The following is a 24,633-nucleotide window of genomic DNA, read 5'->3' on the forward strand; positions in this document are numbered from 1 at the left end:
TTTTAGTAACTGGAGGTATTTGTCTCAGATTTCCCCCCACCCACCCACCAGTCTGAAATAAACACATTTTATATCAGGTTTATGCTCCAGGAGGACGTTTTTTGGGGGGAGGAGGGGAGGTGCCTCTAATTTCAAGGCACCACTTCAATCCCCCCAAAAGAACAGCACTCCCTGCTTCCCATCCCTCTGCTTCTTCAACTCCTTGTAGCAGGAGGCAACCAAGGGGAGGGGGGAAAAAAAAAGGCTCAGCCACTAATACCTAATTCTTTCTACCCCAAAACAAGTGTATCTCTTTTTTTTTGTTGTTGTTGTTGTGTGTCACTTTAACAGCAACAACAACAACAACAAAGGGAAATAAAGGTATAGAAAGGTCATTTCCCAATGAAAACCTTGACCCCATACCCCCACTGCCTGTGCTGGGGCAACCAGCACTGCTGGGCTGCTGGAAAGGTGATGTTAGGAGAGCAAAAAGGGCATGAGAAAGAAATAATTCCACGTTACTGACCCAGCCACTTGGGCAGGCTCCTTGCCGTGGACAGGGCTTGTCTAGTTCCTTGTCCTGCTGGTACATAACTTGGGATTTAGCAGGACTGATTATTTCCTCTCCTTTCCTGCAGCTCCACTGCTCTAATCTCCCCAGCTGCTTTAGGGCTTTTTTGGCTCCATCTCTGCTCCAAGGGAGGAATAAAAGATGGTTTTCGCATCAGGAGAGCTGTGAACAGGGTCAGGCACAGGTAGAGAAAGCCCAGATCCATCTCTCCAGCCTCTGGAAGCAGCTACAGTGATCACTCCAGAGATAAAAGTGACACTCGTGAGGGGGTTTTTAACATATAAATATATACATGCAGCTCAGTGCTCCAACTGAATCTTCCCAGCTTGGATGGTGCAGGTGTTGCTGTGGGCTTTTTGTCCTGGGGGGAGCACAACAAGCACTGAAGAGCAAAGCAAGAAGCAGAGCATGCAGCAAGAAGTCCACACTCTCCTTGTTTTGAGGTTCCCATTTGAAGTTGTTGTGGATTTTGGGGTTTGCTTTGTTTTGTCCTGTTGCTCCCCTCCCAAAGAAGTCATGATCAGGAAAGCTCTGAGACAGCCACCCCTGTGAGCTGGGGTCATCAAGAACAACTTCTGGAGCCATAAAAGGCCTGAGGGTTTATTTGCAGTTGAAAAAGAAAAGGGAATATTGGCATTTGAAAACCATATCTGCTGTTGTGGGGGGGAGCAAAACTTGGTCCACTCCTGCAAGCACTGGAAGGAGAGGCAGCTGTGAGCTCAGCAGAGAGGATGAAGCAGTTATCACTCCAAAGATGTTCTGTAAAGCCATCCAGCTCCCCCCTCCTGTCCCCAGTGCAACTGGAGGTGAGCACTGGGCAGGGTTTGGCACAAGGGATGGGATCAGGAGCCAGGCAAACCCTCTCTGCCTTCAGCTGGAGCCAAGGCTGCTTCCACCACGTTTTGGAAAGTCTGAGCCTCCTGGCAGAGCCCTGGCACCCAGTCTGGGGTGGGTGGTTTCCCCTCCTGACAGCACCAGCCTTTGCCACACGAGGTACTGAAGGTGCTGGACAGTAGCTGGGGATATGAGTGGGCAGTGGGATCCCAGACAGTCTTGGGAAGGGAGAGGAAAGCTGGACACAGGCTGTGAGGTCAAGGTTTGGGGGAAAGAATCTCTTATTTAGGACTTGTGCTCTGCAAAGGTGCAAGAGGATGTGTGAGGATAAAGCACACAGGAGTTGTTTCCTCTGCAAGACCTTGGTGGTGTTTTAGGGAGAGAAATGAGCTCCCAAGCACAGCTTGGAGCCTCTCTGACAGCAGCAAAGCTGAGTTCAGAACAGAATGGGTCCCAAATCAAGATCAGAGTTTGAACGATGCTCCAAGGCCTGGGATTTCCCTCCTTGCTGTGATCTGAGGAGCAGAGCAAATGCCAATACTGATGGCTCACGGCTGGATACAATCAGGAATCTCAGGTCAGCCTAAAGCTTGCCCACAGAACGGAGCAGAAAGTCTTCTTTTCACCTGGGACATGCAACACCTGAAATCCTTTGCTGGCAGAGCAGAGATGCCCTGAGTGGTGCCACACAAAACCAGCAACCCAAGAGTGCTGCTCCAGAAGGAGAGGGGAAAATCTCACTCACTGCATCCACCAGGAACAGGAGAGAGGCTGAAACTGTGCCATTAAAGGAGAGATGTTAGAGCTGAACACTAAGAAAGGGAAGTTTGTAGCATTTCCATTTCTGAAAAGTTTAGGGAATGGATCAGCCTCATCCCCCCCCAGAGTGATTCAAGTGGAGCTGAGGCTGTCTGGGAGCAGGGGAGGGGATGAGTGACCTCCTAAGGTTACTTCAAGCCCTGTTTTCCATGATTACAGGGACACCTAATACTTGAAATGCTTTGCCATCAAAGTTGCCCTTGAGATGTTTCGGTGTCTCAAAGCAGAGCAGAAGAACCATTTCAGTAACACAGCTGTGAGCTTCCCAAATTCCTGAAACACCAAATCCTTGAGTCAGGTTTGCTACAGAGAAGAGCAGAGCAGGGCTCAGCACTGTGTGGAGCAGGCAGGGCAGCTTCAGCTCTCTAATTTACAGGGAGACAAATGCAGGGTGAAACCTGGGGTGAAACCTAAGCTGCAGTGTCTTCTGTCTGAAGCTGGGACTCAGCTGAAGCTTGTGAAGCCACTTGTGTTGGCAGTAGAGGCAGCAGAGCACAAGTAACACCACAGGGCTGGTGCTGCTGTGGCTGTGGTGAGCTGGAGCTGAAGCAGGAGGTTTGCATCCCTAATGGGACCTTCTGAAACCCTGGAATAAGCTCACAGAATTGTCAGGGTTGGAAGGGACCCCAAAGATCATCCAGTTCCAACCCCCCTGCCCTGGGTAAGGACACCCTCCACTAGATCAGGTTGCTCAGAGCCACATCCAGGGATGACCTTAAAAACCTCCAGGGATGAGGCTTCCACCACCTCCCTGGGCAACCTGTGCCAGTGTCTCACCACCCTCATGGTGTGGGCACATGGCCCCTCTCAAGGTCAGCTCTTCAGCAATCACCTCTGCACTTCCCAGACCTGAACTGGCACAAAGAGCTTCAACATTGTCAAAGGATCACAGAATTACTTCAGTTGGAAAGGACCTCCAGGATCATCAAGTCCAGCAGTCATGGATTTTAGGTGTCAATCACCCAGACAGGCTGGAATGTGACCATGCCACCTGCCTTCTCCCCAGTACCAAGTGATAGGACAAGAGGAAATAGCCTCAAGCTGCACAAAGGGAAGTTTAGGTTGGGCACCAGAAGAAATTTGTTCACTGAAAGGTTCTCAAAGCCTGGCCCAGGCTGCCCAGGGGAGGTAGTTGAATCCCTATCCCTGGAGGTGTTTCAAGAAGGCAGAGACGTGGTGCTGAGGGCTGTGGTTCAGCACCAGAGGTAGAGAACAGTTGGATTCAATGACCTTAAAGGTCTTTTCCAACCAAACCCAATTCCATCAGCCTACAACTTCTGCACATCCAAAGTTTTCTTTTGGTTGAAAAACTGTGAGAAATTTCCAAGTGCTGCTGCTGCTGCTGCTGTCCAAGCTGCATCCTCAGGAGCTGCCCTGGAATAACCACAACTGCTGAACCCAAGGTCAGCACTTAATGGTGCTGGATCATTTCTTTTCACTCTATTAACTTTATATCCTACAGAGGCACTTAATAAGAGGCAAACAAATAGGTGGCTGCACTTTGGAGCAACAAGATATCCTAGTTGGCCAGGAGGGAAGTGCCCAGAATGCATATCATAAAGGCAGCAGGATAAACTCTTTTCCCTTTTTTTATTGATCAGCAACTGTGCTGGGAGTGCAGATTGGTGACCTGTGGCTCTTGTAGCCCTGCATTTATTGTTGCAGCAGGCACCCAGCTCCTGCATGGGTGAAAAGCTTCTGGAGATCCTGGCACGCTCGGGTGCTGCTAGCCAAAGGGCTAAGCCCATGTGCTAAGCAGTTCCTGGGAAAGTAATAATTACTCCCTAATAGCACTGAACTCTTAATCTGCACTAATAAAGGCCTCCTGAGCCTTTATCTTAATGGGAAATAGATGCTGGAGAGGTTGGTTGTGCCAGGGAGTTTGTGGTGGTTTACAGGCTGCCCAGAGAGGTGCTGGAGTCTCCTTCTCTGGGGAGATTCAAACCCCCCCACTGGCCATGGTGCTCCTGGGCAGGCTGCTGTGGGTGCCCTGCTTTAGCAGGGGGGTTGGACTGGGTGGTCTCCAGAGGTCCCTTCTGACCCTTACCATGCTGGGATTCTGCATAGCCACCCTGCCAGCTCTGCCAGCACTAAAGAAGGCTGGATGTGGTTCCTTCTAGATTCTCCAGAGCTCCTTCTCCATGTTCTCCAGGGCTCATTCCTTCCTTCCGTGTTCCCCAGGATGCCTTCTTTCCTTCCACATTCTCCAGAGCTCCTTCCTTCCTTCTACATTCTCCAGAGCTCCTTCTCCATGTTCTCCAGAGCTCCTGCCTTCCTTCTACATTCTCCAGAGCTCATTCTCCAGGGCTCATTCCTTCCTTCCATGTTCCCCAGGGTGCCTTCTTTCCTTCCACATTCTCCAGAGCGCTTCCTTCCTTCCTTCCTTCCTTCCTTCCTTCTATGTTCTCCAGAGTTCCTTCTCCATGTTCTCCAGGGTTCATTCCCTCCTTCCATGTTCCCCAGGGTGCCTTCTTTCCTTCCACATTCTCCAGAGCTCCTGCCTTCTATGTTCTCCAGAGCTCCTTCTCCATGGCTCATTCCCTCCTTCCATGTTCCCCAGGGTGCCTTCTTTCCTTTCACATTCTCCAGAGCTCCTTCTCTATTGTTCTCCAGGTGTTCTCCAGGTCTCCTTCTTTCCTTTCACATTCTCCAGAGCTCCTTCTCCAAGGTTCCTTCCTTCCACATTCTCCAGAGCTCCTTCTCCATGTTCTCCAAGGCTCCTTCCTTCCACATTCTCCAGGGCTCCTTACTTCTATGTTCTCCAGGATTCTGGTGCAGGATTGGTTGGAACCAGCCTGTATCTGACTGTGTCTCCAAGCAGCACTTCTCAAAGGAGCAGAAAACCTCCACTTTTCAGAAAGGGATTGCAAATCCTTGATGCAGCTGAGCCAGCACAAACCTGGGAGGATTCTCTCATCCCTCCTCCATCCAGGTGTGCTGGGTTCTTGTTCCCAGCAGCCCTCCTGAGCTACACACACACATACAAAGCCTGCTAGACCTGAGGGGAAGGTTGTAACTTGGATAACCTCCTGCAAAAGTTCAGGCTGCTTGGAGGAAGCAGGCTGCAGACAGGACTCTGCTCAACAAACTGGCACAGCCATGGGTGCTGATTCCCTCTGGGAGCGAGGTGAACAGAGCTGAGCTTGAGAGGTAGGTTGGTACAACCTTAATCCTGCTCTGCTCCTTCAACAGACCAAAGCTGGGTGTGAGAGGGAGCTCAGAGCAGTGAGCACACAGCTGGTAGCAGCCCCAAAACCATGGAATGGGTTGGGTTGGAAAGGACCTTAAAGATCATCCAGTTCCAACCCACCCACCATGGGCAGGGGCATCCTCCTCCATCAAGGTCTCACCCAACCTGGCCTTGAACACCTCCAGGGAGGAGGCATCCACAAACCTGTGCCAGTGTCTCCAGGGGATGTAGACATGAAGCTAATGGTTCCAGCTCTCCTAGAGGGACTCCACAGGGAAGCAGGGCAGACAGCACAGAGAAGATCTCAGCAGGAACACAGTCACAGCAGAGCTGGTGGGAGGTGGATTTACCCCTTGCACTCTGATGGCACAATTAACATCTGCAGAACATCTGCTCCCCTGGATCCAGCTGTGCAAGGGCAGCGTGAGGTGGTGGCCTCACTGACCCATGTCCCCAGCAGCTGCAGAGCCAGAGGCAAACACTTCATCACTCACTCAGGACAGGGGAAAAGGAACAAAAAAAAAAAACCCAAATGGGTGCTGAGGTCCCAGCTGCTACCCCTCACCCTTCACAGCTGCTGTGCCACCACCCTCCACCTGGTTAACCAATGCTGCCTCACCAGTTCCTACAAATCTCCTCTCTGCCACTCTTTAGCCCAAGTTTGGTTTTCTTTTCCCCCCCCTCCCTCTTGGAGTGCATGTTTGGGGAGGAAAGATGCTGCCTTCAGTATTTAGGGTTGGCACAAGGGGTTGCAGCCCACAGCTGGCAAACACCAACGCTGGGTTCTGCACCTCCTTGGAGCAATCAAGGAGGAATCACTCTGGGGATGCTCAGGTTTGATGGTGACAAAAATAACAATGATGGGAGCTGCTGATTTTAGCCAAGTTGTTCCTCCTGTGAGGAAGAGAAGGAGCAGATTGGAGCTCCTCAAGATAGCACTTGGCAAAAGAGAAAAAAAGAGGGGAAGCTAAGGATTGTTTGAATTTTATTTTATTTTATTTACCATGGAAGGAGGTGGAAGATGGGAGCTAAGGTTTAGCCCAGCACCATGATCCCTGCTTGTTCCTGGTTTTGTGATAATGTTTAATTGCCATTAATGTAAACATATCTTAAAAGGTTCTTTTTCCTCCTCTGCAGGTCAATGGACCTAATGAAGCAGCTCTAAGTGGGTTTGAATTGCTTTGATTAGGTGCTTGATTTCCTGTTTACCTCCTGGAAGTGGGTTTGGTCCTTCACAGCTAAGGTGGATAAAAAGCCCTGAAGGGTCTCCTCAGCTCTAGAAAGAGCTGAAATCCTCTGGGCAGCCTCAGAGAAGGAGAAAGGTAAGAAACTCTCTCTTAATCTCTCTTTATAAACTAGTTTTTTATCCAGAATTTTTGTTTGGTTGTTTTTTTTTTTCCCTAAAACCACAGACTCTTAGGGGTTGGAAGGGACCTCTGATGATCCTCTACCATGCTTGAGGGTCAGGCAGCAGCCAGAGCAGGAACAGCCTGTGATTTTGGCTGAATTTTTTCCCCAAACTGACCTTTTTCTCAGTAGCTTTGTCAGAAAAGACCTGCAGCAGGGCATGTGTCAGGTTGGAAAGAGAAAGGCAGAAGCAGAGGAGGGTTTGGTGCATGGCAAATATCAGGTTGGGATCTGCAGCTGTGCAGGGAAATGAGGAGAAGTTGGTTCTTAGTTGCTTTTTGGGACCTCTCAGCTATAGCTATAAAGGGGATAATGCTTTTTGTTCCTCCCTAAAGCAGTGTTGTAGAGGGGATTGGAAAACCTTCATGCTGAAAACAAACAAACAAACAAAAAACAAACAAAAAGTGCCCCCAGTTGCTTCTGATGTTGTGAAGGAGTCAAATCACAGGATCCAAGCAGTGAAGGTGTCCCAAATCTACAGCAAGCTCCTTGCCAGGCAGGGCTAGCAGAGTTTGACTCCTCCAGTTGGGTGCCACGCAGGCAAAGGGATCCTGTGGGTCACTCACAGATGGTTTTCAAACCACACTCTGCAAGCATGGACTGCTTGTTCCCTCCTGTCTGGGTTAAATTCTGCAGAGGAGGAGGAGCACAGCCTCTGCTCAGGGCTGCCCAATGATAGGGCAAGGGGCAATAAGTGCAAGCTGAAGCAGAGGAGGTTCCATGGGAACAGAAGGAAAAACTTTTTCACTGTGAGGGTGCAAGAACCCTGGAGCAGGCTGCTCAGAGAGGTTGTGGAGTCTCCTTCTCTGGAGACATTCCAAACCCAACTGGATGTGTTCCTGTGTGACCTGCCCTGGCTGATCCTGCTCTGGCCAGGAGGGTTGGACTCAGAGATCTCTGCAGGTCCCTTCCAGCCCCTAACATTCTGTGATTCTGTGCCTGTCCTCCCTTAAAATGAAGGCTGCAATGCATTTCCCCTTCCAGCATCACAAAGAATTACCTTAAGTGGGACTAAATTATTGCCCAATTTAGCTATTTTCAGAGCCCTCATCATAACCCACAATTTTATCCCCAATACATGGAAATGGAGGAAAAAAAAAAAAAAACAAAACAAAACCAACTAAGAGGGAAAACCTCTATAATTTAAACCTGATTTTCCCCCCCTCCACATGTAAAATGCTCTTCAGGGGTTTTGTATAACAGGATTCACTTCTGCTCTTAACACATTTTGTCTTTTTATAGACTCCTAGAATGGGTTGGGTTGGAAGGGACCTTAAAGATCATCCAGTTCCAACCCCTCTGCCACAGGCAGGGACATCTCCCACCAGCCCAGGTTGCTTTTTTTTTTTTTTTTCTCCCCCTTGCTGAAACTCAAAGCATTTGAAGGATTTTCAGTGGTGTTCAGAATATTTCACTGTTGCTTTTAAGGGCTCTCCTCAGAATTTGCTCTATCTGAGGTCATTTAACACATTTAGTGCTTTTTCTTGCTTAATAGGAAGGGCTGAAAATGTTTGTAAAAGAGGCCACAAATTTCCAGATTAAAAGGGAGAAAAAAAAAAAAAAAAAAAGCTGGAATGCTTCCCCAAATGGGAAGACTTTTGCTCTCTCCAAAACAATAATTGGGCTGCTTGAAATGCAGAAATAACTGCTCAGAGGATGAAAGTTCTATCAGTAGATCAATCACTTGGTGAAGGATGTGGTACCTGAGTCCTGCTCTAAATCTTTTCGTTGTGGTCCTGTATTATTCCTGCTGCTAACAGCAGCTCTCTGGTGGAGTTTCCAGAACCAGCTGAGGTGAAGGGACAACAAAACAGATCTGTGAGCCACGATTAAACCCAGTTTAGTACAGAGCTTGGAGAGCTGGAATAGTAATTAAAAGAGCTCAAATGTCCAAGGGCTGTTGAGCTGAGCTGTGGATGTGAGGAGTAGGAACAGCCTGAAACTAATAAATCTTGGAATTCGATCCTGTCACTGCCTGTGGGATATTTGTCAGAACAGATATTCACTGAGTGTGGCTCCAATACCCTACAGGAGGGATCCATCCCGACAGCAAATCTCCCAGAAATTAGCTCAGGCTCCTTAAAATCCTGCAAAACCCAGAGGGTGGGATAGCAGGATGCTGAATTCCCTGCTCCAATCTCCGTCCCTGCTCACATCCTCCAGCTTGAATCGACCCTTAAAGCACAATGAGGTACCCACAGGGTCAGCTTGTAAACAGGGAGGAAGACAAAGCCCTTGCCTCCAGGAATGCACAACCCACAAAGAATTTGATGGCTACAATAAAAGTATAAGGAAACAACATTAAAAGCCACCAGGGTGGGAAAGAGCATTGGGCATTGAAAGAGCAATTTAACGGGGAAGGGCAGAAGAGGGCTTTGTAGGATGGAGAAGGCTGCTCAGAGCACAAGGGCTGAAGGAACATTTACAAGCACAGGCACGTGCCCAGCCACCAGAGATCCCTCTGGGTCCCCTCTCCTCTCACTTGTGTCCCATCTGTCCTAGGACTGCCCTCTGCTTCTGAAGAGAGAAACCAGCCACCACGATGATGTCCTTCAAAGTCCTCTCTCTGCTCCTCGCTTCTCTGGGCTTTGTTTTGATGGAAGAGAACATCTCAGGGTAAGTGTTTTGGAAAGCTCACTGGGTTTTTGAGCCTCTTCCAGCTCCCCACTGGAGGCAAATGGACTCTTTCCCTACTTGGTAAGTAGGTGAGAACATGAGTCCTGAGGTAGATTGCAGATAACAGCCAGTGTACAGAGATGAGCAAGTGATAGGAGAGAGAGATCAAACTAAAGCCTTGAGCCTTTGAGCCAGAGCCAGGAACTCCCAAGTTTTCCTTACTAACTTCGTGGCTCTGGATCAGGAGGAATGAGCTGGAAGTCAACCAGAAGGGAAGGAAGCTGGCTGAAAACTAGAAATGAGATGTAATCATCTCACCTGCATAAGGCTAGGAGGTATTGGGATGCTTCTGAAAACAGGACCAGGTACATGATACAGAGTTTCCCTTTCTTCCCCTGACTCCTGCTACAGAATTTCCAACTGCCACCTGAGATGATCCAAAAGAATCCTTAGTCGAGCAGGAGGAGCAGCTTAAATCTCAGAGAGTTGTGCTAGAAAAGAATCAGCCTTGGAATCCTCTCATAACTTAGGAAGCCACCAACTATTGAGACCTGTACTGGTCTCAATGTCTGTCCTTGCCTTCTGCCACCCACCCCAAGCTTCTCAAAGGCTTCCTTGACCTTAAGGGTGCAGCTCACTGGAGGAGGTAACCTGAGCATGTTTGGTGCCTTAGCTTGGAGTCAAAATCCAGGTAAACCAGACTACAGCAGGCAAGACCACACTGACACCAGGCTATCAGCAAGCACCCAGAGCTCCTCTCCTCCCAGGTTGTCAGAGCTGGGTTTCAGTTGTGTTGACAGCAAAATGCATCCACGTTAGTCCCTTCTCTGGCCGTCTCCTCCCATTACAGCGCAGGAATGGAGTCACCTGTACCATGAGCGATTAGAAGTGGCCACCAAACCTTGCTGCCCGTAGGGACTGTGTGGTCCACCATGTGCGAGCCGAGCAAAACTCTCCGCGATGCCTTCTGCTGGGCTGTGCAGGTCTCACTGTCCCTCTGCTCTTCCACCCCAGCGTAAGCCTAAGGACTCCCAGCGCCAGACCAGTGCAGAGACGCTACTCTGAGGCCACCCTGGCAAGCGATTACAGCCGCACGATGGACAACATGCTGAAGAAGAACTTCGTGGAGTGGTTGCTAACCAGGCGGGAGAAAAAAAGCGAGTAAGTGCCGCGGACTTGCAACGATCCAAGCGCAGAGCTGTCGTCAGCCAGCTAATGGCTGCAGAAGAATGCAGAGCCGAGGATATTTTTCTTGGCTCGCAGCAGCGATTCTCGAGGGAGTTGGGTTTCTTTCTTTCTTTCATTTTTTTCCCTAAGTCTTAGAAATGTTTCTGCTCGCACACCGCCAACTCTTCCTCTCCCTGTTCAAAGAGCTCTTCGGCTGCTACCGGCGGGGCTGGGAGGGGGCGGCGGCAAAGCGGAGTTTTGTCGCCCTCTTGTGGCATCTCGAGGTGGTACCTCCCTGTTTCACCCTTCCAGCAACATCATCGAGCCGAGCAAGAGGGAAGTTGAGCCCCAAGTATCAGCTGCGAATGCTCCAAGATTGGACCTGGGTACTCAGGAAGCCAAAGAGTTCTTCGCCTGGCTGCTGAAGGCCAAGAAAAATCAGAGGTGAGTTGGGAGAATAGAAAGTGTGGTGGTGGGTGGGGGTGAGGTCCCCCAGTGTTGATCACTTGGTGAGGCTGGAAGAGATCTTTGGGACCATCAGCTTCTGAAGGACTGTTTTGGGACAGGTATGGATGGTAGGGGTGTCACGTAGGAAAACGAGAGGATTTTGATTTCCAAAGGAAACTTCATTTTGTGCTGTTCTGCCTCATGAGTGAGGGAAAAGAACAAGGATAAAAAAACCCTCTCCCTGGTTCTGGAATTCCTCACAAACTATAAATGAAAACCATCTAGATGTTTGGGGTCTTATTTTTGTTCAGCAAGTGCCAGCACACAGCTTCATCAAACCCCAACACTTTGATAAGGTTGAAGCTGAAGTTCCTCCACTCCCCTGACATCCCAGCATCATCCTGGCAGAGGAGTCAAAACCAACTGCTTTGACCTGATCAGAACAAAACCCTCTCGAAAGAAAAACTCTGTCAAAAAGAAGATAAAATTGATGTATTTCTGCAAAACATTTTGATTTGATCCAATCAACCCACACAGGGGGAAGAAAAAAAAAAAAATCCCTCTGGCTCACACCCTCAGCATGTTGGCCACTTCATTTTTAAATCCTAGTCATAGAATGGTTTGGTTTGGAAGGGACCTTTAAAGCTCCTCCAGTCCAACCCCCCTGCAGTCAGCAGGGACATCCCAAACCAGAGCAGGTTGCTCACAGCCCCCAACAACCTGACTTGCAAAGGTTCCAGGGATGGGACATCTCCCACCTCTCTGGGCACCCCGGGCCAGGCTCTCACCACCCTCAGCATAACAAATTTCTTCTTTCTCTCCACTCTCATTCTCCCTCTTTCAGTCTCAAACCATCAGCCCTTGTCCTGTCACAACAGGCCCTGCTCCAAAGTCTAATTAAGCCTTCTCATTTGACCTCTTTAAGTCCTGAAAGGCCACCAGAAGGTCTCCCTGGAGCTTCCTCTTCTCCAGGCTGAACAACCCCAACTCTCTCAGCCTGGCCTTGTAGCAGAGGGATTCCATCCCTCCCATCCTCTGGATCTGCTCCAGCAGGTCCATGCCCATGTGCTGGGGGCTCCAGAGCTGGACACAGTACTCCAGGTGAGGTCTCACCAGAGCAGAGAAGCACAGCAGAATGCCCTCCCTTGCAGAAGCAAACTGATCCTTCCCTCCTATTGCTGCTGCAAGCTCCTGCTGTGAAAAGCTGGTCAGCTAGATGTGAAGCCATGCAGGAGAGATGCTGCCTGGCCCAGGAGGAATTTCCTGGTTGGTTTCTGAGGTGGGCACAAAGCTGAGTGCAGGAAGTTCCATCTAAGCATCAGGAGATTTTTTTTTCCCCCTGCTGTGAGGGTGGTAGAGCACTGGAGCAGGCTGCCCAGAGAGGTCTCTGGATGTGTTCCTGTGCTAGATTCTATGGTCCTGCTCTGGCAGGGGGGGTTGGACTTGATGATCTTCAAAGGTCCCTTCCAACCCCTAACATCCTATGATCTTATGATCTCCATTTCTGGAGTCATTCAAAACCCACCTGGCCACCATCCTGTGCAACCTGCTCTGGGTTCAACCTACTCCAGCAGGAGGGTTGGACTTAGATGATCTCCAGAGGTTCCTTCCAATCCTTATTGTCCTGTGATTCTGATCTCTCTGAGCATCCCTGGTAAAGGGTAGAGATATTTTGGTGAGGTTTGGGGTTTGGTTTTGGGTTTTTTTTTGGGGGGGGGTTGTTTGGTTTTTTGGTTTTGTTTTGTTTTGGTTTTTTTTTTTGAAGCTGTTATAATCTTAAAATCATCCTGATCATGATGATGATGTCAACAGAGCTTGCTGAGCCCAGGTACCTCTGGGCAAGGTAACCAAGCCCAGATGGAGTGTTCCATTGCAGCATCATTTCCAGAGCCATCTGGCCATGAGCACACTGAGTGCATCTCACCCCTGCAAGGCTTTCTGCTGTGTCAGCACATCCCCAGCCTGTCAATAGCTTGTTTCACCTCCCCTCCCCCTCCCCTCTCCCCCCCCCCCCCCCCCCCAGTCTGAGCTTATGTCACAAAATGTTCAAACAGCAAATTAAAGACAAGTGAGGGGGAGAAGAAAATAGAATAAAATCTGTTTTCAGGCATTTTTCTATATTTAAAACAACCCAGAAACAAAGGAGGGAGGGAGATGGTTCCTCTAGCATCAAATCCTAACAGGTTGTTGCTGTTTAGTCCTAAAATGGTGGAAAGAAGAGGGAAGGAGGGGAGGGAAAGAGAAAAGGAACTTACCACACACAGCATTCCCCCCCCCCCACCTTTCAGGCACAATCCCAGCTCTTCTGGCTGGAAAAAAAAAAAAAAAAAACAAGAAAGAAAATGGAATTCCTAACTGCAGGGAGTCATGGGACACTCAGCCAGAACAGGGTTTCTGGGGGGCATTTGTTGGCTTTTGGCAGCCTTTGGATGAAAATTGCTTTGGAAAGCCAAGGGTGTGGGGGATGACCCCAGCTGGGGGAAACGAGCTGAGCTGTGGTTCACAGAGGTGTCTCAGGCCAAGCACTCAGAGAAGCAGACACTGAGAATTGCCCTTCATGCTGAAAAGCCCAAATCAAAGAAATGAGGGCTTTGAGGGATCTCCAGGGGTCAGCCAGTCTGACCTCTGCTCCAAAGCAGGAGCAGCGTTGCCCTAAACTGGTCCTGACAGATGTTTGTCTAACCTGTTCATGGGGGTGGAGAGGAGGAGGGGATGGGGGGAAGGGAAAGCTTTGATGCTGGAGATGAATCAGCTCAATCAGCTTCATTTAAAAAAAAAAAAAAAGAAATTAATGTTTTGGTTTGTTTTTTTTTTTTTCCCCCTTAATTGCTTTAAAAAAAAAAAAAAACGTGGCTTGCAGGGGAAAGTCCTTGGGAACAAAGAGTTTCCTTTGTGAGGGTGGATGCTGCTTCACCCACACTCAGCCTTTGTTTTGATGCCTGCTGGGTCTAAGAGGAGGTTGGGTGATGGAGGGGGGTGGTGGTGGTGGTGGGGGTGTCACTGCACTCTCTCTTCTTGTCCCCCAAGAGCCTGACAGACATGGTCACTGCTGGGCAGCCCAAAGGTGCCCAAGCTCAAGGTACTGCTGTGTGCAAGGTGCTCACCATGTCTAAGAGGTCAAAGGGGTTTGTGGGTTTAGTAGGGTCAAGGATGGTAGAAATTCCTTCCAGTAAGGGTGGGGAGACACTGGAACAGGTTGCTCAGGGAGGTTGTGTGGAGGTCTCCTCCCTGGAAGTGCTCAAGGCCAGGCTGGATGAGCAACCTGGGCTGGTGGGAGGTGTCCCTGCCCATGGCAGGGAGGTTGGAATTGATCATTTATAGATCTCATAGAATGGGTTGGGTTGTGAAGAAACCTTAGAGGTCATCTAGTTCCAAGGTCCCCTCCAAACCAAAGCATTCTATGAATCCGAGGCGTGTCCCCGTGAACTTTTGAGGGGATTGGGATACCAGGCTGGATCCTTGCCTCTCCTCTATTTCCTGGCATGTTTCTTGCAGCTTTACTTGTCCAGAAGGTTTGAAGGATGTTTTGAACCAGGAGTTCCTGGCCTGGCTGATGCTGACTGATCTCTGCAGACCAACGTGAGTGCCTCCCCTCCCTCCTCCTCTTGCCACAAGCATCCCTTACAGATCCTTTCCCAGCCCTTGGCCCCAAAGATACTTTCTGCAGTGCCCAATCCGTGAATGAAGGATTTCTTTGGATAGTCACCGACTGCTGGCATGGCACAGCCCTGCTGGATTTGACTGGAGAGCCACAGATTGGTTCCACAAAAGTATCTTCAGATCATCCACACAACAGAGATGGGCAAAACACATCTCAAACACTTAGAGTGCAGAGAAGGGAGGTTTGTAAATCCCTTTTTTCCCCCATGAGCATCAAACCACTTCCATTTTTTTTCCCCTGTGCATTGTACTCTGCTGTGAAAGGCATCCACAAAAGCAAGACAAGAAACTGGGATGCCAAAGGTGCAGGGGAGGGTCCTGAGGGGACTTGAGGGGGGGATGAAAAGCTCATCCCGTGCTTAGCTGATTAAAATGAAGGCTGAGAGAAACAAAGTCACCATCTATGAAACAAAAAAAAAAAAAAGGGGGGGGGGGGGGCAAGAAAAGAGCTGTTTATGCTAATGGCAAAAGTTGGCACAAGAACAAAAAGGGATGAACTGGCCCTGAATAAATCTAGGTTGGAAATAAGAGGCAGCTCTGTGCTACAGACAATTCCATGCAGCTCAGTCAGACAATGTGAGCCCAGCAGCCAGGCAGCAGAGAGAGAAAACAACTGCTGAGCTCACACCACAGCCTTTTTCCTGCAGAGAAAACAGTGATTTGCATCTCCCCCTTCCCACCAGTTGCTGATTTAGCTCCAGACTTGTAGGTACATCCTACCAGATCCCACCTTTGATATCTGTCTTGCTATCAAAACGGGGTTGCAAGGTGTCAGAAGGGGCTGGAGGAGGCAATAAGCTCTGCCTCGTTTTTCTACAGGAACCAAATGGCAATAGGTTAAGTGCAGCACCAAAAGATTGTTGTGTTTTTTTTTTTTTTTGTTTGTTTGTTTTTTTTTCTCTCTCCCTTTTCTGCTTTGTTAGGGCTGCATAACTCCAGGACCTTCCCCAGGAGCTCCATCCAAGACAGAAGAAAAGGAGGAAAAGTGTCTTCTACACACTCAGTTCTGTGCATGTTGTCTGTTTTACTTAATGCAAGCAATAAAGAGTTTATTCTGAAGCTGAAATAAGGTTCAGAGAAGAATTTACTTGGGGATGGGGCTGTAAAATATTGCTCAATTGCTAACAAAAAAAACCAAAAAACAAAAAACAACCCAACCAAATGAGGCTTGTAAGGGTCACGTCACACCTTGTGAGCTGCCAGTGAACTGCAGCTGATGGAGCCAGGGGACAGACAGAACCATCCTGAACCAGGTTTGCAGGTGCCTGAGCCCTGCCACTGGGTGATGACTTAAAAATCAGTGTTGGCATCAGCTGTGGGTGCTGAAGTTCAGCCTGGGCTGAGGGAAATGAACCCAGCCAGGAGCCAGCTGAGCTACCAAAGGATTCCTAAGGACTTGCCCTCCCTCCTGACCTCCCCAAACCAGGGATCCACTGCACCCCGTGGAGGACACCAGATGGGACCCAGCCCCATTAAACAGAGCCTCACCTCTCTCTAGGGGGTCACCCCTACCCAAAGTGGAGCCCTCCTCACCCCTGGGGAGACTGAAACCTCCTCCAGTGACAGCTACCCTCAGTCCAGGGTGGGGGGAACATCCCCCAAAGGATTTACCTTCCTCCACCTAGGGGCAGTGACCCCAACACAGGTTGGGAGTCTCCCCACCCCTGGGGAAGCTAAAACCCCTTCCAATAACAGCTACCCCAACCTCGGGGGGGAAACCCTGCCGCGGAGGGGACTCACCCCCATTAGGGGGGGACTGCCCTTACCCATACTGGGACTCCCCCTCACCCCTGGGACGGGGGGGGAACCCCCAACAGAGGAGACCCACCCCCCCTAAACAGGGCCTCACCTCCCTCGGAGCGGGGAGGGGGAGATCACCCCACCCCGGAGGGACTGAAACCCCCTCCCATTGAGGTCTGCCCTCACCTCGGTGGGGGACACAGAGGACACCCACCCGCCCCCCGCAGCGCTTCTCCGCACCCCGGGGGGGGGGGTCCCAAACCCCTGCAGGCTCCTTCCTGCCCCTCATACACACACAGAGAGACCCTCCCGAGGGAGTCGAGGTCCCCAGTGCCCCCCGCTCCCCATAGGGTGTCCCCCGCTCCTCGTGGGGTGTCCCCGCTCCCCGTGGGGTGTCCCCCGCTCCCCCTGGGGTGTCCCCGCTCCCCGCGAGGTGTCCCCGCTCTCCCTGGGGTGCCCCCGCTCCCCGTGGGGTGTCCCCGCTCCCCGCGAGGTGTCCCCCGCTCCCCCTGGGGTGCCCCGCTCCCCGTGGGGTGTCCCAGCTGGCCGTAGCGTATCCCCGCTCCCCTGGGGTGTCCCCGCTCCTCCGGGGGTGTCCCCGGTCCCCTTGGGGCGTCCCCGCTCCCCGCGAGGTGTCCCCGCTCCCGGGGAGGGGGGGGAGGGAGGTGACTCCTACGTCACGCCGCGCGTCGCGGTCTGATGACGTCAGAGGGAGCGCGGCAGGCAGCGCGGCCGGGATGCACCGGCGGGGGGTGGGCGCGGGCGCCATCGCCAAAAAGAAGCTTGCGGAGGTGAGGAGGGGTCCGGGATGCTGCTGGGGAAGGAGGGCAGGTTCTGGGCAGGGGCAGTGTCAGGGTCGTGAGCCGTGGGGCCGGCGCGGGGTGTAGTGTCAGGCCCGTGGGAGGGGAACCGGGACCCACCGGGCGAGTCAGGGAGGTACCGGGCCCTAGTGTGGGTTGCCAGAGCCGGTGGGGTGGGTGTAAGGCCCAATATGGGAGGTGTCAGGACTGCGGGAGGGGAACCGGCACCCAGTGGGCCCTTGGGGGAAGTGCCGGGCCCATGTGTGGGGTGTTGGGCCCATGGGAGGGGGACCAGGACCCACCAAGCCCAGGAGAGTGGTGCCAGACCCTGCCGGTCTCGGGTGAGGAGCTGCCAGGGTCCATCGGTACCGGGTGAGCAAGGCCAGACCCTGTGGTGGGAGATGCCAGGCTCGGTGTGGAGCCATCCCAGCCTTGCTTCAAGCCCAGGGTGCCCTGGGCTCCCTGGCAGTCTCTCTGCTTGCCTAGGGTGCCAGGCTGGATGTCCTCTTGGTTCATCCATCTGTGAGGTGCATCTCCCTCATCCAGTGTTGGTTTCAGGTCCAGCTGTCATTCAGCTCTGTCTCCATCCTTCTGTTTCCTTTCTGCAGGCAAAGTACAAGGAGCGAGGGACGGTCCTGGCTGAAGACCAGCTGGCCCAGGTGGGAATAACTACAGTTTTGAGCTTGGATTTCTCCTCTGCCTCAGTGCCTGGAGCATTCTCCATGAGCAGTGTGGATAATGATGGCACCCAAGAGGCTGCTTTTCCAGTGGAGAGCTGGGATGTTTGCCACAGGCCTCCTCTGCCTCCCTTCTCAGGATCTCAGCAATACCTCATTCCTATTCCTGCCCCACATACATCACAGAGTAACTGCTGGTCCACCTCTGAGCCTATTTCCTGCTCAGGTCAGCCCTTTGCTTTGGCTTATCTCCACTGTGGGCTGATAGTGGCTTGAATCCAGTGTCAAAAGCAGGGAGAGCTCTGATTTTGTGGCCAAAAGGAAACAGTGTTCAACCTGGAGAAAAGGAGGCTGAGGGGAGACCTCATTGTTCTCTACAACTCTCTGAAAGGAGGTGGGAGTGAGGTGAGGCTTGGTCTCTTTTCACTAGTAACAAGTGATAGAACAAGAGGAAATTGCTTCAGGTTGCAGCAGGGGAGGTTTAGGTTGGACATCAGAAGAAATTTCTTCACTGAAAGGGTTCTCAAACCATGGAACAGGCTGCCCGGGGAGGTGGTTGAATGCCCACCCATCCCAGGAGCTGTTTCAAAGCTGCAGAGATGTGGTGCTGAGGGCCATGGTTTAGCACCAGCCTTGGTAGAGTTAGAGAACAGTTGGATGAACCTAAAGGTCTTTTCCATCCAAACCAGTCCTGTGCTTCTGTGATTTCACTGAGTGACTTTTATCTTGCTTCCTTCCTTTAAAGACCCCAAGCAGCACATCACAGAGCTGAGCGTTTGAGGACTCTGCTCCCTTAGTGCCTGCTGGGGCCTGTTTAGGAGAAAAACAAAACAAACCCAAAGAATTCACTCGGTGTTAAGTCTCTGTTAACACTTCTCTGCAATTCTCTTTCAGATGTCCAAGCAGCTGGACATGTTTAAGACCAACTTGGAAGAGTTTGCCAGCAAACACAAGCAGGAGATCCGTAAAAACCCCAAGTTCCGGGTCCAGTTCCAGGACATGTGTGCCACAATTGGAGTGGATCCCTTGGCATGTGAGGAGCAGGCCCTGGCCTTAACCAGTCCTGAGATTCCTCTCACTCTTCACCCTGTAAACAGCTGGGGAGGAGGCTGCTGGAGGTTGTCCTCGAGGGCAGCTGGTGGTGCTGTGACTCCTGGAGCTTGTGACTTGCTGGGATGGACCTTTGGGTGTTGTGTACCTAAAAGTCAGGGCAGGGGGGGCCAGAAAGAGTGACCAGAATGGAGGCTCCACCTCTGCAGGCTCCACCTCTGGAGACTTTCAAGGCCCACCTGGACATGTTCCTATGTGATCCTGCTCTGGCAGGAGGGTTGGGTGATCTTCAGAGGTCCCTTCCAACCCCTACCATTCTGTGAGTCCAACCATCAAGCTAACATCACCATGGCCACTAAACCATGTCCCTAAGTGCCATGGCCATGATCCCTGCCTGCTCCTCCTGCCTGCAGGCAGCAATGGAGTGGCTACAGAAGTGCCCTGTGCTCCTGCCTGCACCCATAGCTCCCCTCTGCCTCAGGATGCTCAGGATGGAGGGCTCAGCATTCCCAAGGAGACCAAATCATGCTGGTCCTGCTGGGTGAAATGGCCCTGGGTGGGGGCAGCTGGCACAGAGGGGGTTGGACAGGGTGAGGGCAGGCATGTGAGAGGGTCCTCACAGGGAGGTTTGTGAGCAGCCTCCTTGCCACCAGCAACTGTTAAGAATATCTTGTGCCAGTGGTTCAAATCACTTTCCCCTTTGTCCCTTCACAGCTGGTAAAGGATTCTGGTCAGAGATGCTGGGAGTTGGAGACTTTTACTATGAACTGGGTGTGCAGATTATTGAAGTTTGCTTGGCTCTGAAACACAGAAATGGAGGTGAGGATCCCACTGCTGTCTGGATACTCCATTCCAGATACCTTTTCCCTGTGGAAACTGAGTCAGTGGGGCTCAGGGTAAGGTTTTTGATTCAATTTCACAAGTCAGTGAGGTGGCAGTTTTGTCTTTATGGTCCCCCAAAAGCTTTGGTTTGTTTCTCTAATGTTCCAGCTACACCACTCTTTAATTGTGGTGTTAATTGTTAATTGTTAACTCAGCTTTAGTGAGTCCCACAGAAATCAGTCCTGGTTGAGGCTGCAAACCCATAAGTTAGAATGGTGGGGAAGGAGCAGGGATCAGAGTCTTGAAGGAACATGAAACTGCCAAGTGACTGCTCTGAGGCAGCTGGAGGATTGTCTCTGAAGGATCACAGCAATATTCCAAAGAATTGGAATACCACTGATTAAGTCCCTAATTAAAAGATAGATGTTCCTCACTCCAGAAGGGCAATTTGACACCAGGAATGGGCTCCAGCAAAGCCAGTTGAAACTTGAGGCTGATCCATCTGTGGGAGAAGGCAACAGCTGACTTCTCTGGGAAGTGACTGGGAGCTTATCTCACCCAGGGCTGGATACTGGGAACAATGAACAGGCAGGGCAGAGGCAGACACACAAAGGACCTTTCACTGCTCTTGCTGGAGTGAGGTTGGAGCTGTGCATTAATGCTTCCCTGTCCCCTTCTGTTGGCTCCTAGGTCTGATAATGCTGGAAGAACTTCACCAGCAAGTGCTGAAGGGAAGGGGGAAGTTTGCACAGGATGTCAGCCAGTGAGTGTCTGAATGGTACTGGAAAGGGGAATCAAGCAGCACTTGGGGAAGAAAAGGGTGACTGATCTCAGCAGCACTTGAAGGTGCTGCTGTTGGTTGATTTTAACTTCTAGCAGTGGAGCAAAGAGCAATTCTACCACTTCTGGAAGCCCTGAGGCATAAAGGCCTCTTGCCTTGAGCTGGAGACAATGAAGCTCCTGCAAATTCTCTTCTCTTCCTCTTCTCTTCCTCTTCTCTTCCTCTTCTCTTCCTCTTCTCTTCCTCTTCTCTTCCTCTTCTCTTCCTCTTCTCTTCCTCTTCTCTTCCTCTTCTCTTCTCTTCCTCTTCTCTTCCTCTTCTCTTCTCTTCTCTTCTCTTCTCTTCTCTTCTCTTCCTCTTCTCTTCTCTTCTCTTCTCTTCTCTTCTCTTCTCTTCTCTCTCTCCTCGCTCTCTCCTCTCTCTCTCTCCTCCTCTCTCTCTCCTCTCCTCTCTCTCTCCTCTCTCTCTCTTCTCTCTTCTCTCTCCTCTCTCCTCTCTCCTCTCTCTCCTCTCTCTCCTCTCTCTCCTCTCTCTCCTCTCTCTCCTCTCTCTCCTCTCTCTCCTCCCTCTCTCTCCTCCTCTCTCCTCTCTCTCCTCTCTCTCCTCTCTCTCCTCTCTCTCCTCTCTCTCTCCTCTCTCTCCTCTCTCTCCTCTCTCTCTCCTCTCTCTCCTCTCTCTCCTCTCTCTCCTCTCTCTCCTCTCTCTCCTCTCTCTCCTCTCTCCTCTCTCCTCTCTCCTCTCTCCTCTCTCCTCTCTCCTCTCTCCTCTCTCCTCTCTCCTCTCTCCTCTCTCCTCTCTCCTCTCTCTCCTCTCTCTCTCCTCTCTCTCTCCTCTCTCTCTCCTCTCTCTCTCTCCTCTCTCTCTCCTCTCTCTCTCCTCTCTCTCTCCTCTCTCTCTCCTCTCTCTCTCCTCTCTCCTCTCTCCTCTCTCCTCTCTCCTCTCCCCTCTCCCCTCTCCCCTCTCCCCTCTCCCCTCTCCCCTCTCCCCTCTCCCCTCTCCCCTCTCCCCTCTCCCCTCTCCCCTCTCCCCTCTCCCCCTCCCCTCTCCCCTCCCCTCCCCTCCCCTCTCCTCCCCTCTCCTCCCCTCCCCTCCCCTCTCCTCCCCTCTCCCTCCCCTCCCCTCTCCCTCTCCTCCCCTCTCCTCTCCCTCCCCTCCCCTCTCCTCTCCCTCCCCTCCCCTCCCCTCTCCTCCTGTGCTCTCCTGAACTGTAAGGCAGGGACTGATGGATGTCATGACAAAATTTTAGGACACAACTCACAACCACTAATTGGGGCTGAAGCTTCAAGCTCAGCTGCTACAAATGCTTCAAGAGGCTGGGGCCAGGCTCTTGTCAGTGTTGCTAATAACAGGACAAGGGGCAAGGGGCACAAACTGGAACCCAGGAAGTTCCATCTGAACAGAAGGAGAAAATTCTTTGCTGTGAGGGTGCTGGAGGCCTGGAGCAGGCTGCCCAGAGAGGTTGTGGAGTCTCCTTCTCTGGAGAGCTTCCAACCCCCCCTGGCCATTGTGCTCCTGGGCAAGCTGCTGTGGGTGCCCTGCTTTAGCAGTGGGGCTTGGACTGGCTGAGCTCCAGAGGTCCCTTCCAACCCCCACCATGCTGGGATTCTGGGAATTTTGTCTCTAATGCAAGGCTGCACTTCTGCAAGGCAGGCACAGACACAAACTAATTCTGAATTGCTTTATAAAAACATTTTCCAGCTGTTGGGTTACCTGAGGCTGCAGCAAGCTCCAAGGAGCTGTCATTGCTCATAGCTTCTGCACATCAAACCTTCCTCCTTTCCAGGATGTGGGGAGCAGCTTGAGAGGCTCTCACTTTAAAGCCTTACATTGACTTCTGCTTCTCAGGGACGATCTCCTGCGTGCAATCAAGAAACTGAAGGTCTTGGGGAATGGCTTTGGGATTATCCCTGTTGGAGGAACATACCTGATCCAGTCAGTGCCAGCTGAACTGAACATGGACCACACTGTTGTCTTGCAGCTGGCTGAGGTACTGAGCCAGGAGATTTTTAGAAGACAAACAACCTGAAAGAACTTTATTGCTTCCATGATGGGGAGCTGTGATTTAGAACAAGCCTGTGGGCAAAACTGTCCACACTCTTCTAAACACTCAGGGCTGGTGAGGAGCCTCTGAGGGAACTGGAGGTGTTCAGCCTGAAGAAAAGGAGGCTGAGGGGAGCCCTTCTGGCTCTCTACAGCTCCCTGAAAGGAGGTTGGAGGCAGGTGAGGGTTGGTGTCCTCTCCCAAGGAGCAAGTGATGGGACAAGAAGAAATGGCCTCAGGTTGCAGCAGGGGAGGTTTAGGTTGGAGATCAGAAGAAACTTCTTCACTGAAAGGGTTCTCAAACCATGGAACAGGCTGCTCAGGGAGGTGGTTGAATCTCCACCCCTGGAGGAGTTTCAGAGAGGCAGAGATGTGGTGCTGAGGGCCATGGTTTAGCACCAGCCTTGGTAGAGTGAGAGAATGGTTGGACTGGATGAGCTTAAAGGGCTTTTTTTTTTTTTTTTTCCAACCCAAATGATTCCAAACTGTGGCTTTAAGTCTTGACTAATGCCATGTGGTATTTTTCTTCTCATTGCAGAAAAAGGGCTACGTAACAGTCAGTGAGATCAGGACCAGTCTGAAGTGGGAGACAGAACGTGCAAAGCAAGTGCTGGTAGGTACAAAAGTCTCAGGTGCCCAGCAGAGCTGAGTGACAGCAGACACTCTGCTGGGGCTGTGTTATCCCAGTGTGCACCAGGGAGCCTACACCAGCTGGTAAACCAAAGGCAGGCAGAGTACACACTGTGTAAAGATGGAGTGAGGCTCCCAGGAGCTGCAGATGTTCCTGTGGCTTCCCTGCTCTCCCTTAAAACTTGTAGTGATAGGACAAGAGGGAATGGGTTGAAGCTCGAGGAGGGCAGATTGAGACTGGAGGTTAGGAAGAAATTCTTTCCAGTGAGGGTGGGGAGACAGTGGAACAGGGAGGTTGTGGATGTGCCCTCTCTGGAGGTGTTCAAGGTCAGGCTGGGTGAGGCCTTGAGCAAGCTGGGCTGGTGGGAGGTGTCCCTGCCCATGGCAGGGGGGTTGGAACTGGCTGAGCTTTAAGATCCCTTCCAACCCAAACCATTCTGTGACTCTATGAAATCTTGAATCTTGTTAGTTCAGGCCCTACATAAACACAGGCTGGGCATAGCTGGATGTCTGAACTGTGTTTTTCCCCAATCAAATTGAGTAAAAATTATTGTAACCCCTCCCTTAGCCTAAAACCAGTGTGGGGACAGGACTGGTGGTGAATGGCTTCTCAGTTTCACTCACAGTTTCCACTCTGTTTGTATTAGGAACACTTGCTGAAGGAAGGAATGGCCTGGCTGGATACACAGGCAGCAGGAGAACCTCAGTACTGGCTGCCTGCTCTCTTTACAGAGCTGTACTCTCAGGAAATCACTCCAGAGGAAGCCAAAGAGGCATTACCTTGACTGCTACATGTTCTGTGCCTCTCTAGAATTCTTCTTGGGAGGTTATTTGCATATCACCTGAAACACAGGGACAGTGGACTTGAAATAAAAGTTTTTCTAAGTAAGAAGGAAGTAAAAGGTTTTTTGTAAAGAAAGAAGAAAGCTGGGAAGGGACTTTTGAAAAGGGCTTGTAGTGATAGGACAAGGGACAGTGGCTTTGAGATGGAAGAGGGGAGGTTGAGAATGGAGGTGAGGAGGAAATTCTTTCCAGTGAGGGTGGGGAGACACTGGCACAGGTTGCCCAGGGAGGCTGTGGATGTCCTGGAGGTGTTCCAGGCCAGGTTGGATGAGGTCTTGAGCAAGCTGGGCTGGTGGGAGGTGTCCCTGCTCATGGCAGGGGGTTGGAACTGGCTGAGCTTGAAGATCCCTTCCAGCCCAACCCATCCTGTGAATCTATGGAGTGTCCAGCTTGAGGAGTTTCACAGGACTAACTCATCCTGGCTTCCCTCTGAACCTCCTCCTCTGCTGTGCCACTGACCACCTAATTATTTTGTCACAGCAAGAGGAAAGTTCTCTGAGGCTGCTGTTTGAACTGCAAGATGTGACTCTGCCTAAAAAGAATCATTTCAACTCCACTAC

General features: G+C 51.2%; 2 protein-coding genes across 3 annotated transcripts; both read left to right on the forward strand.

Annotated features, from left to right (window-relative positions):
* Positions 1-9,342: 9,342 nt before the first annotated feature.
* GIP (gastric inhibitory polypeptide) lies at positions 9,343-14,613 on the forward strand. Its single transcript, XM_054396415.1, has 4 exons — positions 9,343-9,416; positions 10,431-10,577; positions 10,896-11,027; positions 14,526-14,613. The coding sequence occupies exons 1-4, from the start codon at positions 9,343-9,345 to the stop codon at positions 14,611-14,613; spliced, it is 441 nt and encodes a 146-aa protein (XP_054252390.1).
* Positions 14,614-17,167: 2,554 nt separating this feature from the next.
* Positions 17,168-24,086, forward strand: SNF8 (SNF8 subunit of ESCRT-II). Of its 2 annotated transcripts, XM_054396511.1 has the most exons (8): positions 17,168-17,221; positions 17,839-17,889; positions 18,802-18,940; positions 19,672-19,776; positions 20,470-20,542; positions 22,406-22,547; positions 23,139-23,213; positions 23,878-24,086. In XM_054396511.1, exons 1-8 carry the CDS (start codon positions 17,168-17,170, stop codon positions 24,013-24,015), a joined length of 777 nt encoding a protein of 258 aa, XP_054252486.1. In that variant the 3' UTR covers positions 24,016-24,086. The 2 variants fall into 2 exon arrangements, with proteins under 2 accessions (XP_054252486.1, XP_054252487.1); XM_054396512.1 differs by lacking the exon at positions 17,839-17,889.
* The last annotated feature ends 547 nt before the right edge of the window (positions 24,087-24,633 follow it).

This window comes from Indicator indicator, chromosome 37 (genome assembly GCF_027791375.1).
Source record: "Indicator indicator isolate 239-I01 chromosome 37, UM_Iind_1.1, whole genome shotgun sequence".
Classification (NCBI taxonomy): domain Eukaryota; kingdom Metazoa; phylum Chordata; class Aves; order Piciformes; family Indicatoridae; genus Indicator; species Indicator indicator.

Coding starts and splice junctions, on each gene's coding strand:
- GIP (XM_054396415.1), top strand. CDS start 9,343: ATGATGTCCTTCAAAGTCCTCTCTCTGCTCCTCGCTTCTCTGGGCTTT. Junction 9,417..10,430: donor ATGGAAGAGAACATCTCAGG/GTAAGTGTTTTG, acceptor CTTCCACCCCAG/CGTAAGCCTAAGGACTCCCA. Junction 11,028..14,525: donor AAGGCCAAGAAAAATCAGAG/GTGAGTTGGGAG, acceptor TGTTTCTTGCAG/CTTTACTTGTCCAGAAGGTT.
- SNF8 (XM_054396511.1), top strand. CDS start 17,168: ATGCACCGGCGGGGGGTGGGCGCGGGCGCCATCGCCAAAAAGAAGCTT. Junction 19,777..20,469: donor TCTGAAACACAGAAATGGAG/GTGAGGATCCCA, acceptor GTTGGCTCCTAG/GTCTGATAATGCTGGAAGAA. Junction 23,214..23,877: donor AACGTGCAAAGCAAGTGCTG/GTAGGTACAAAA, acceptor TGTTTGTATTAG/GAACACTTGCTGAAGGAAGG.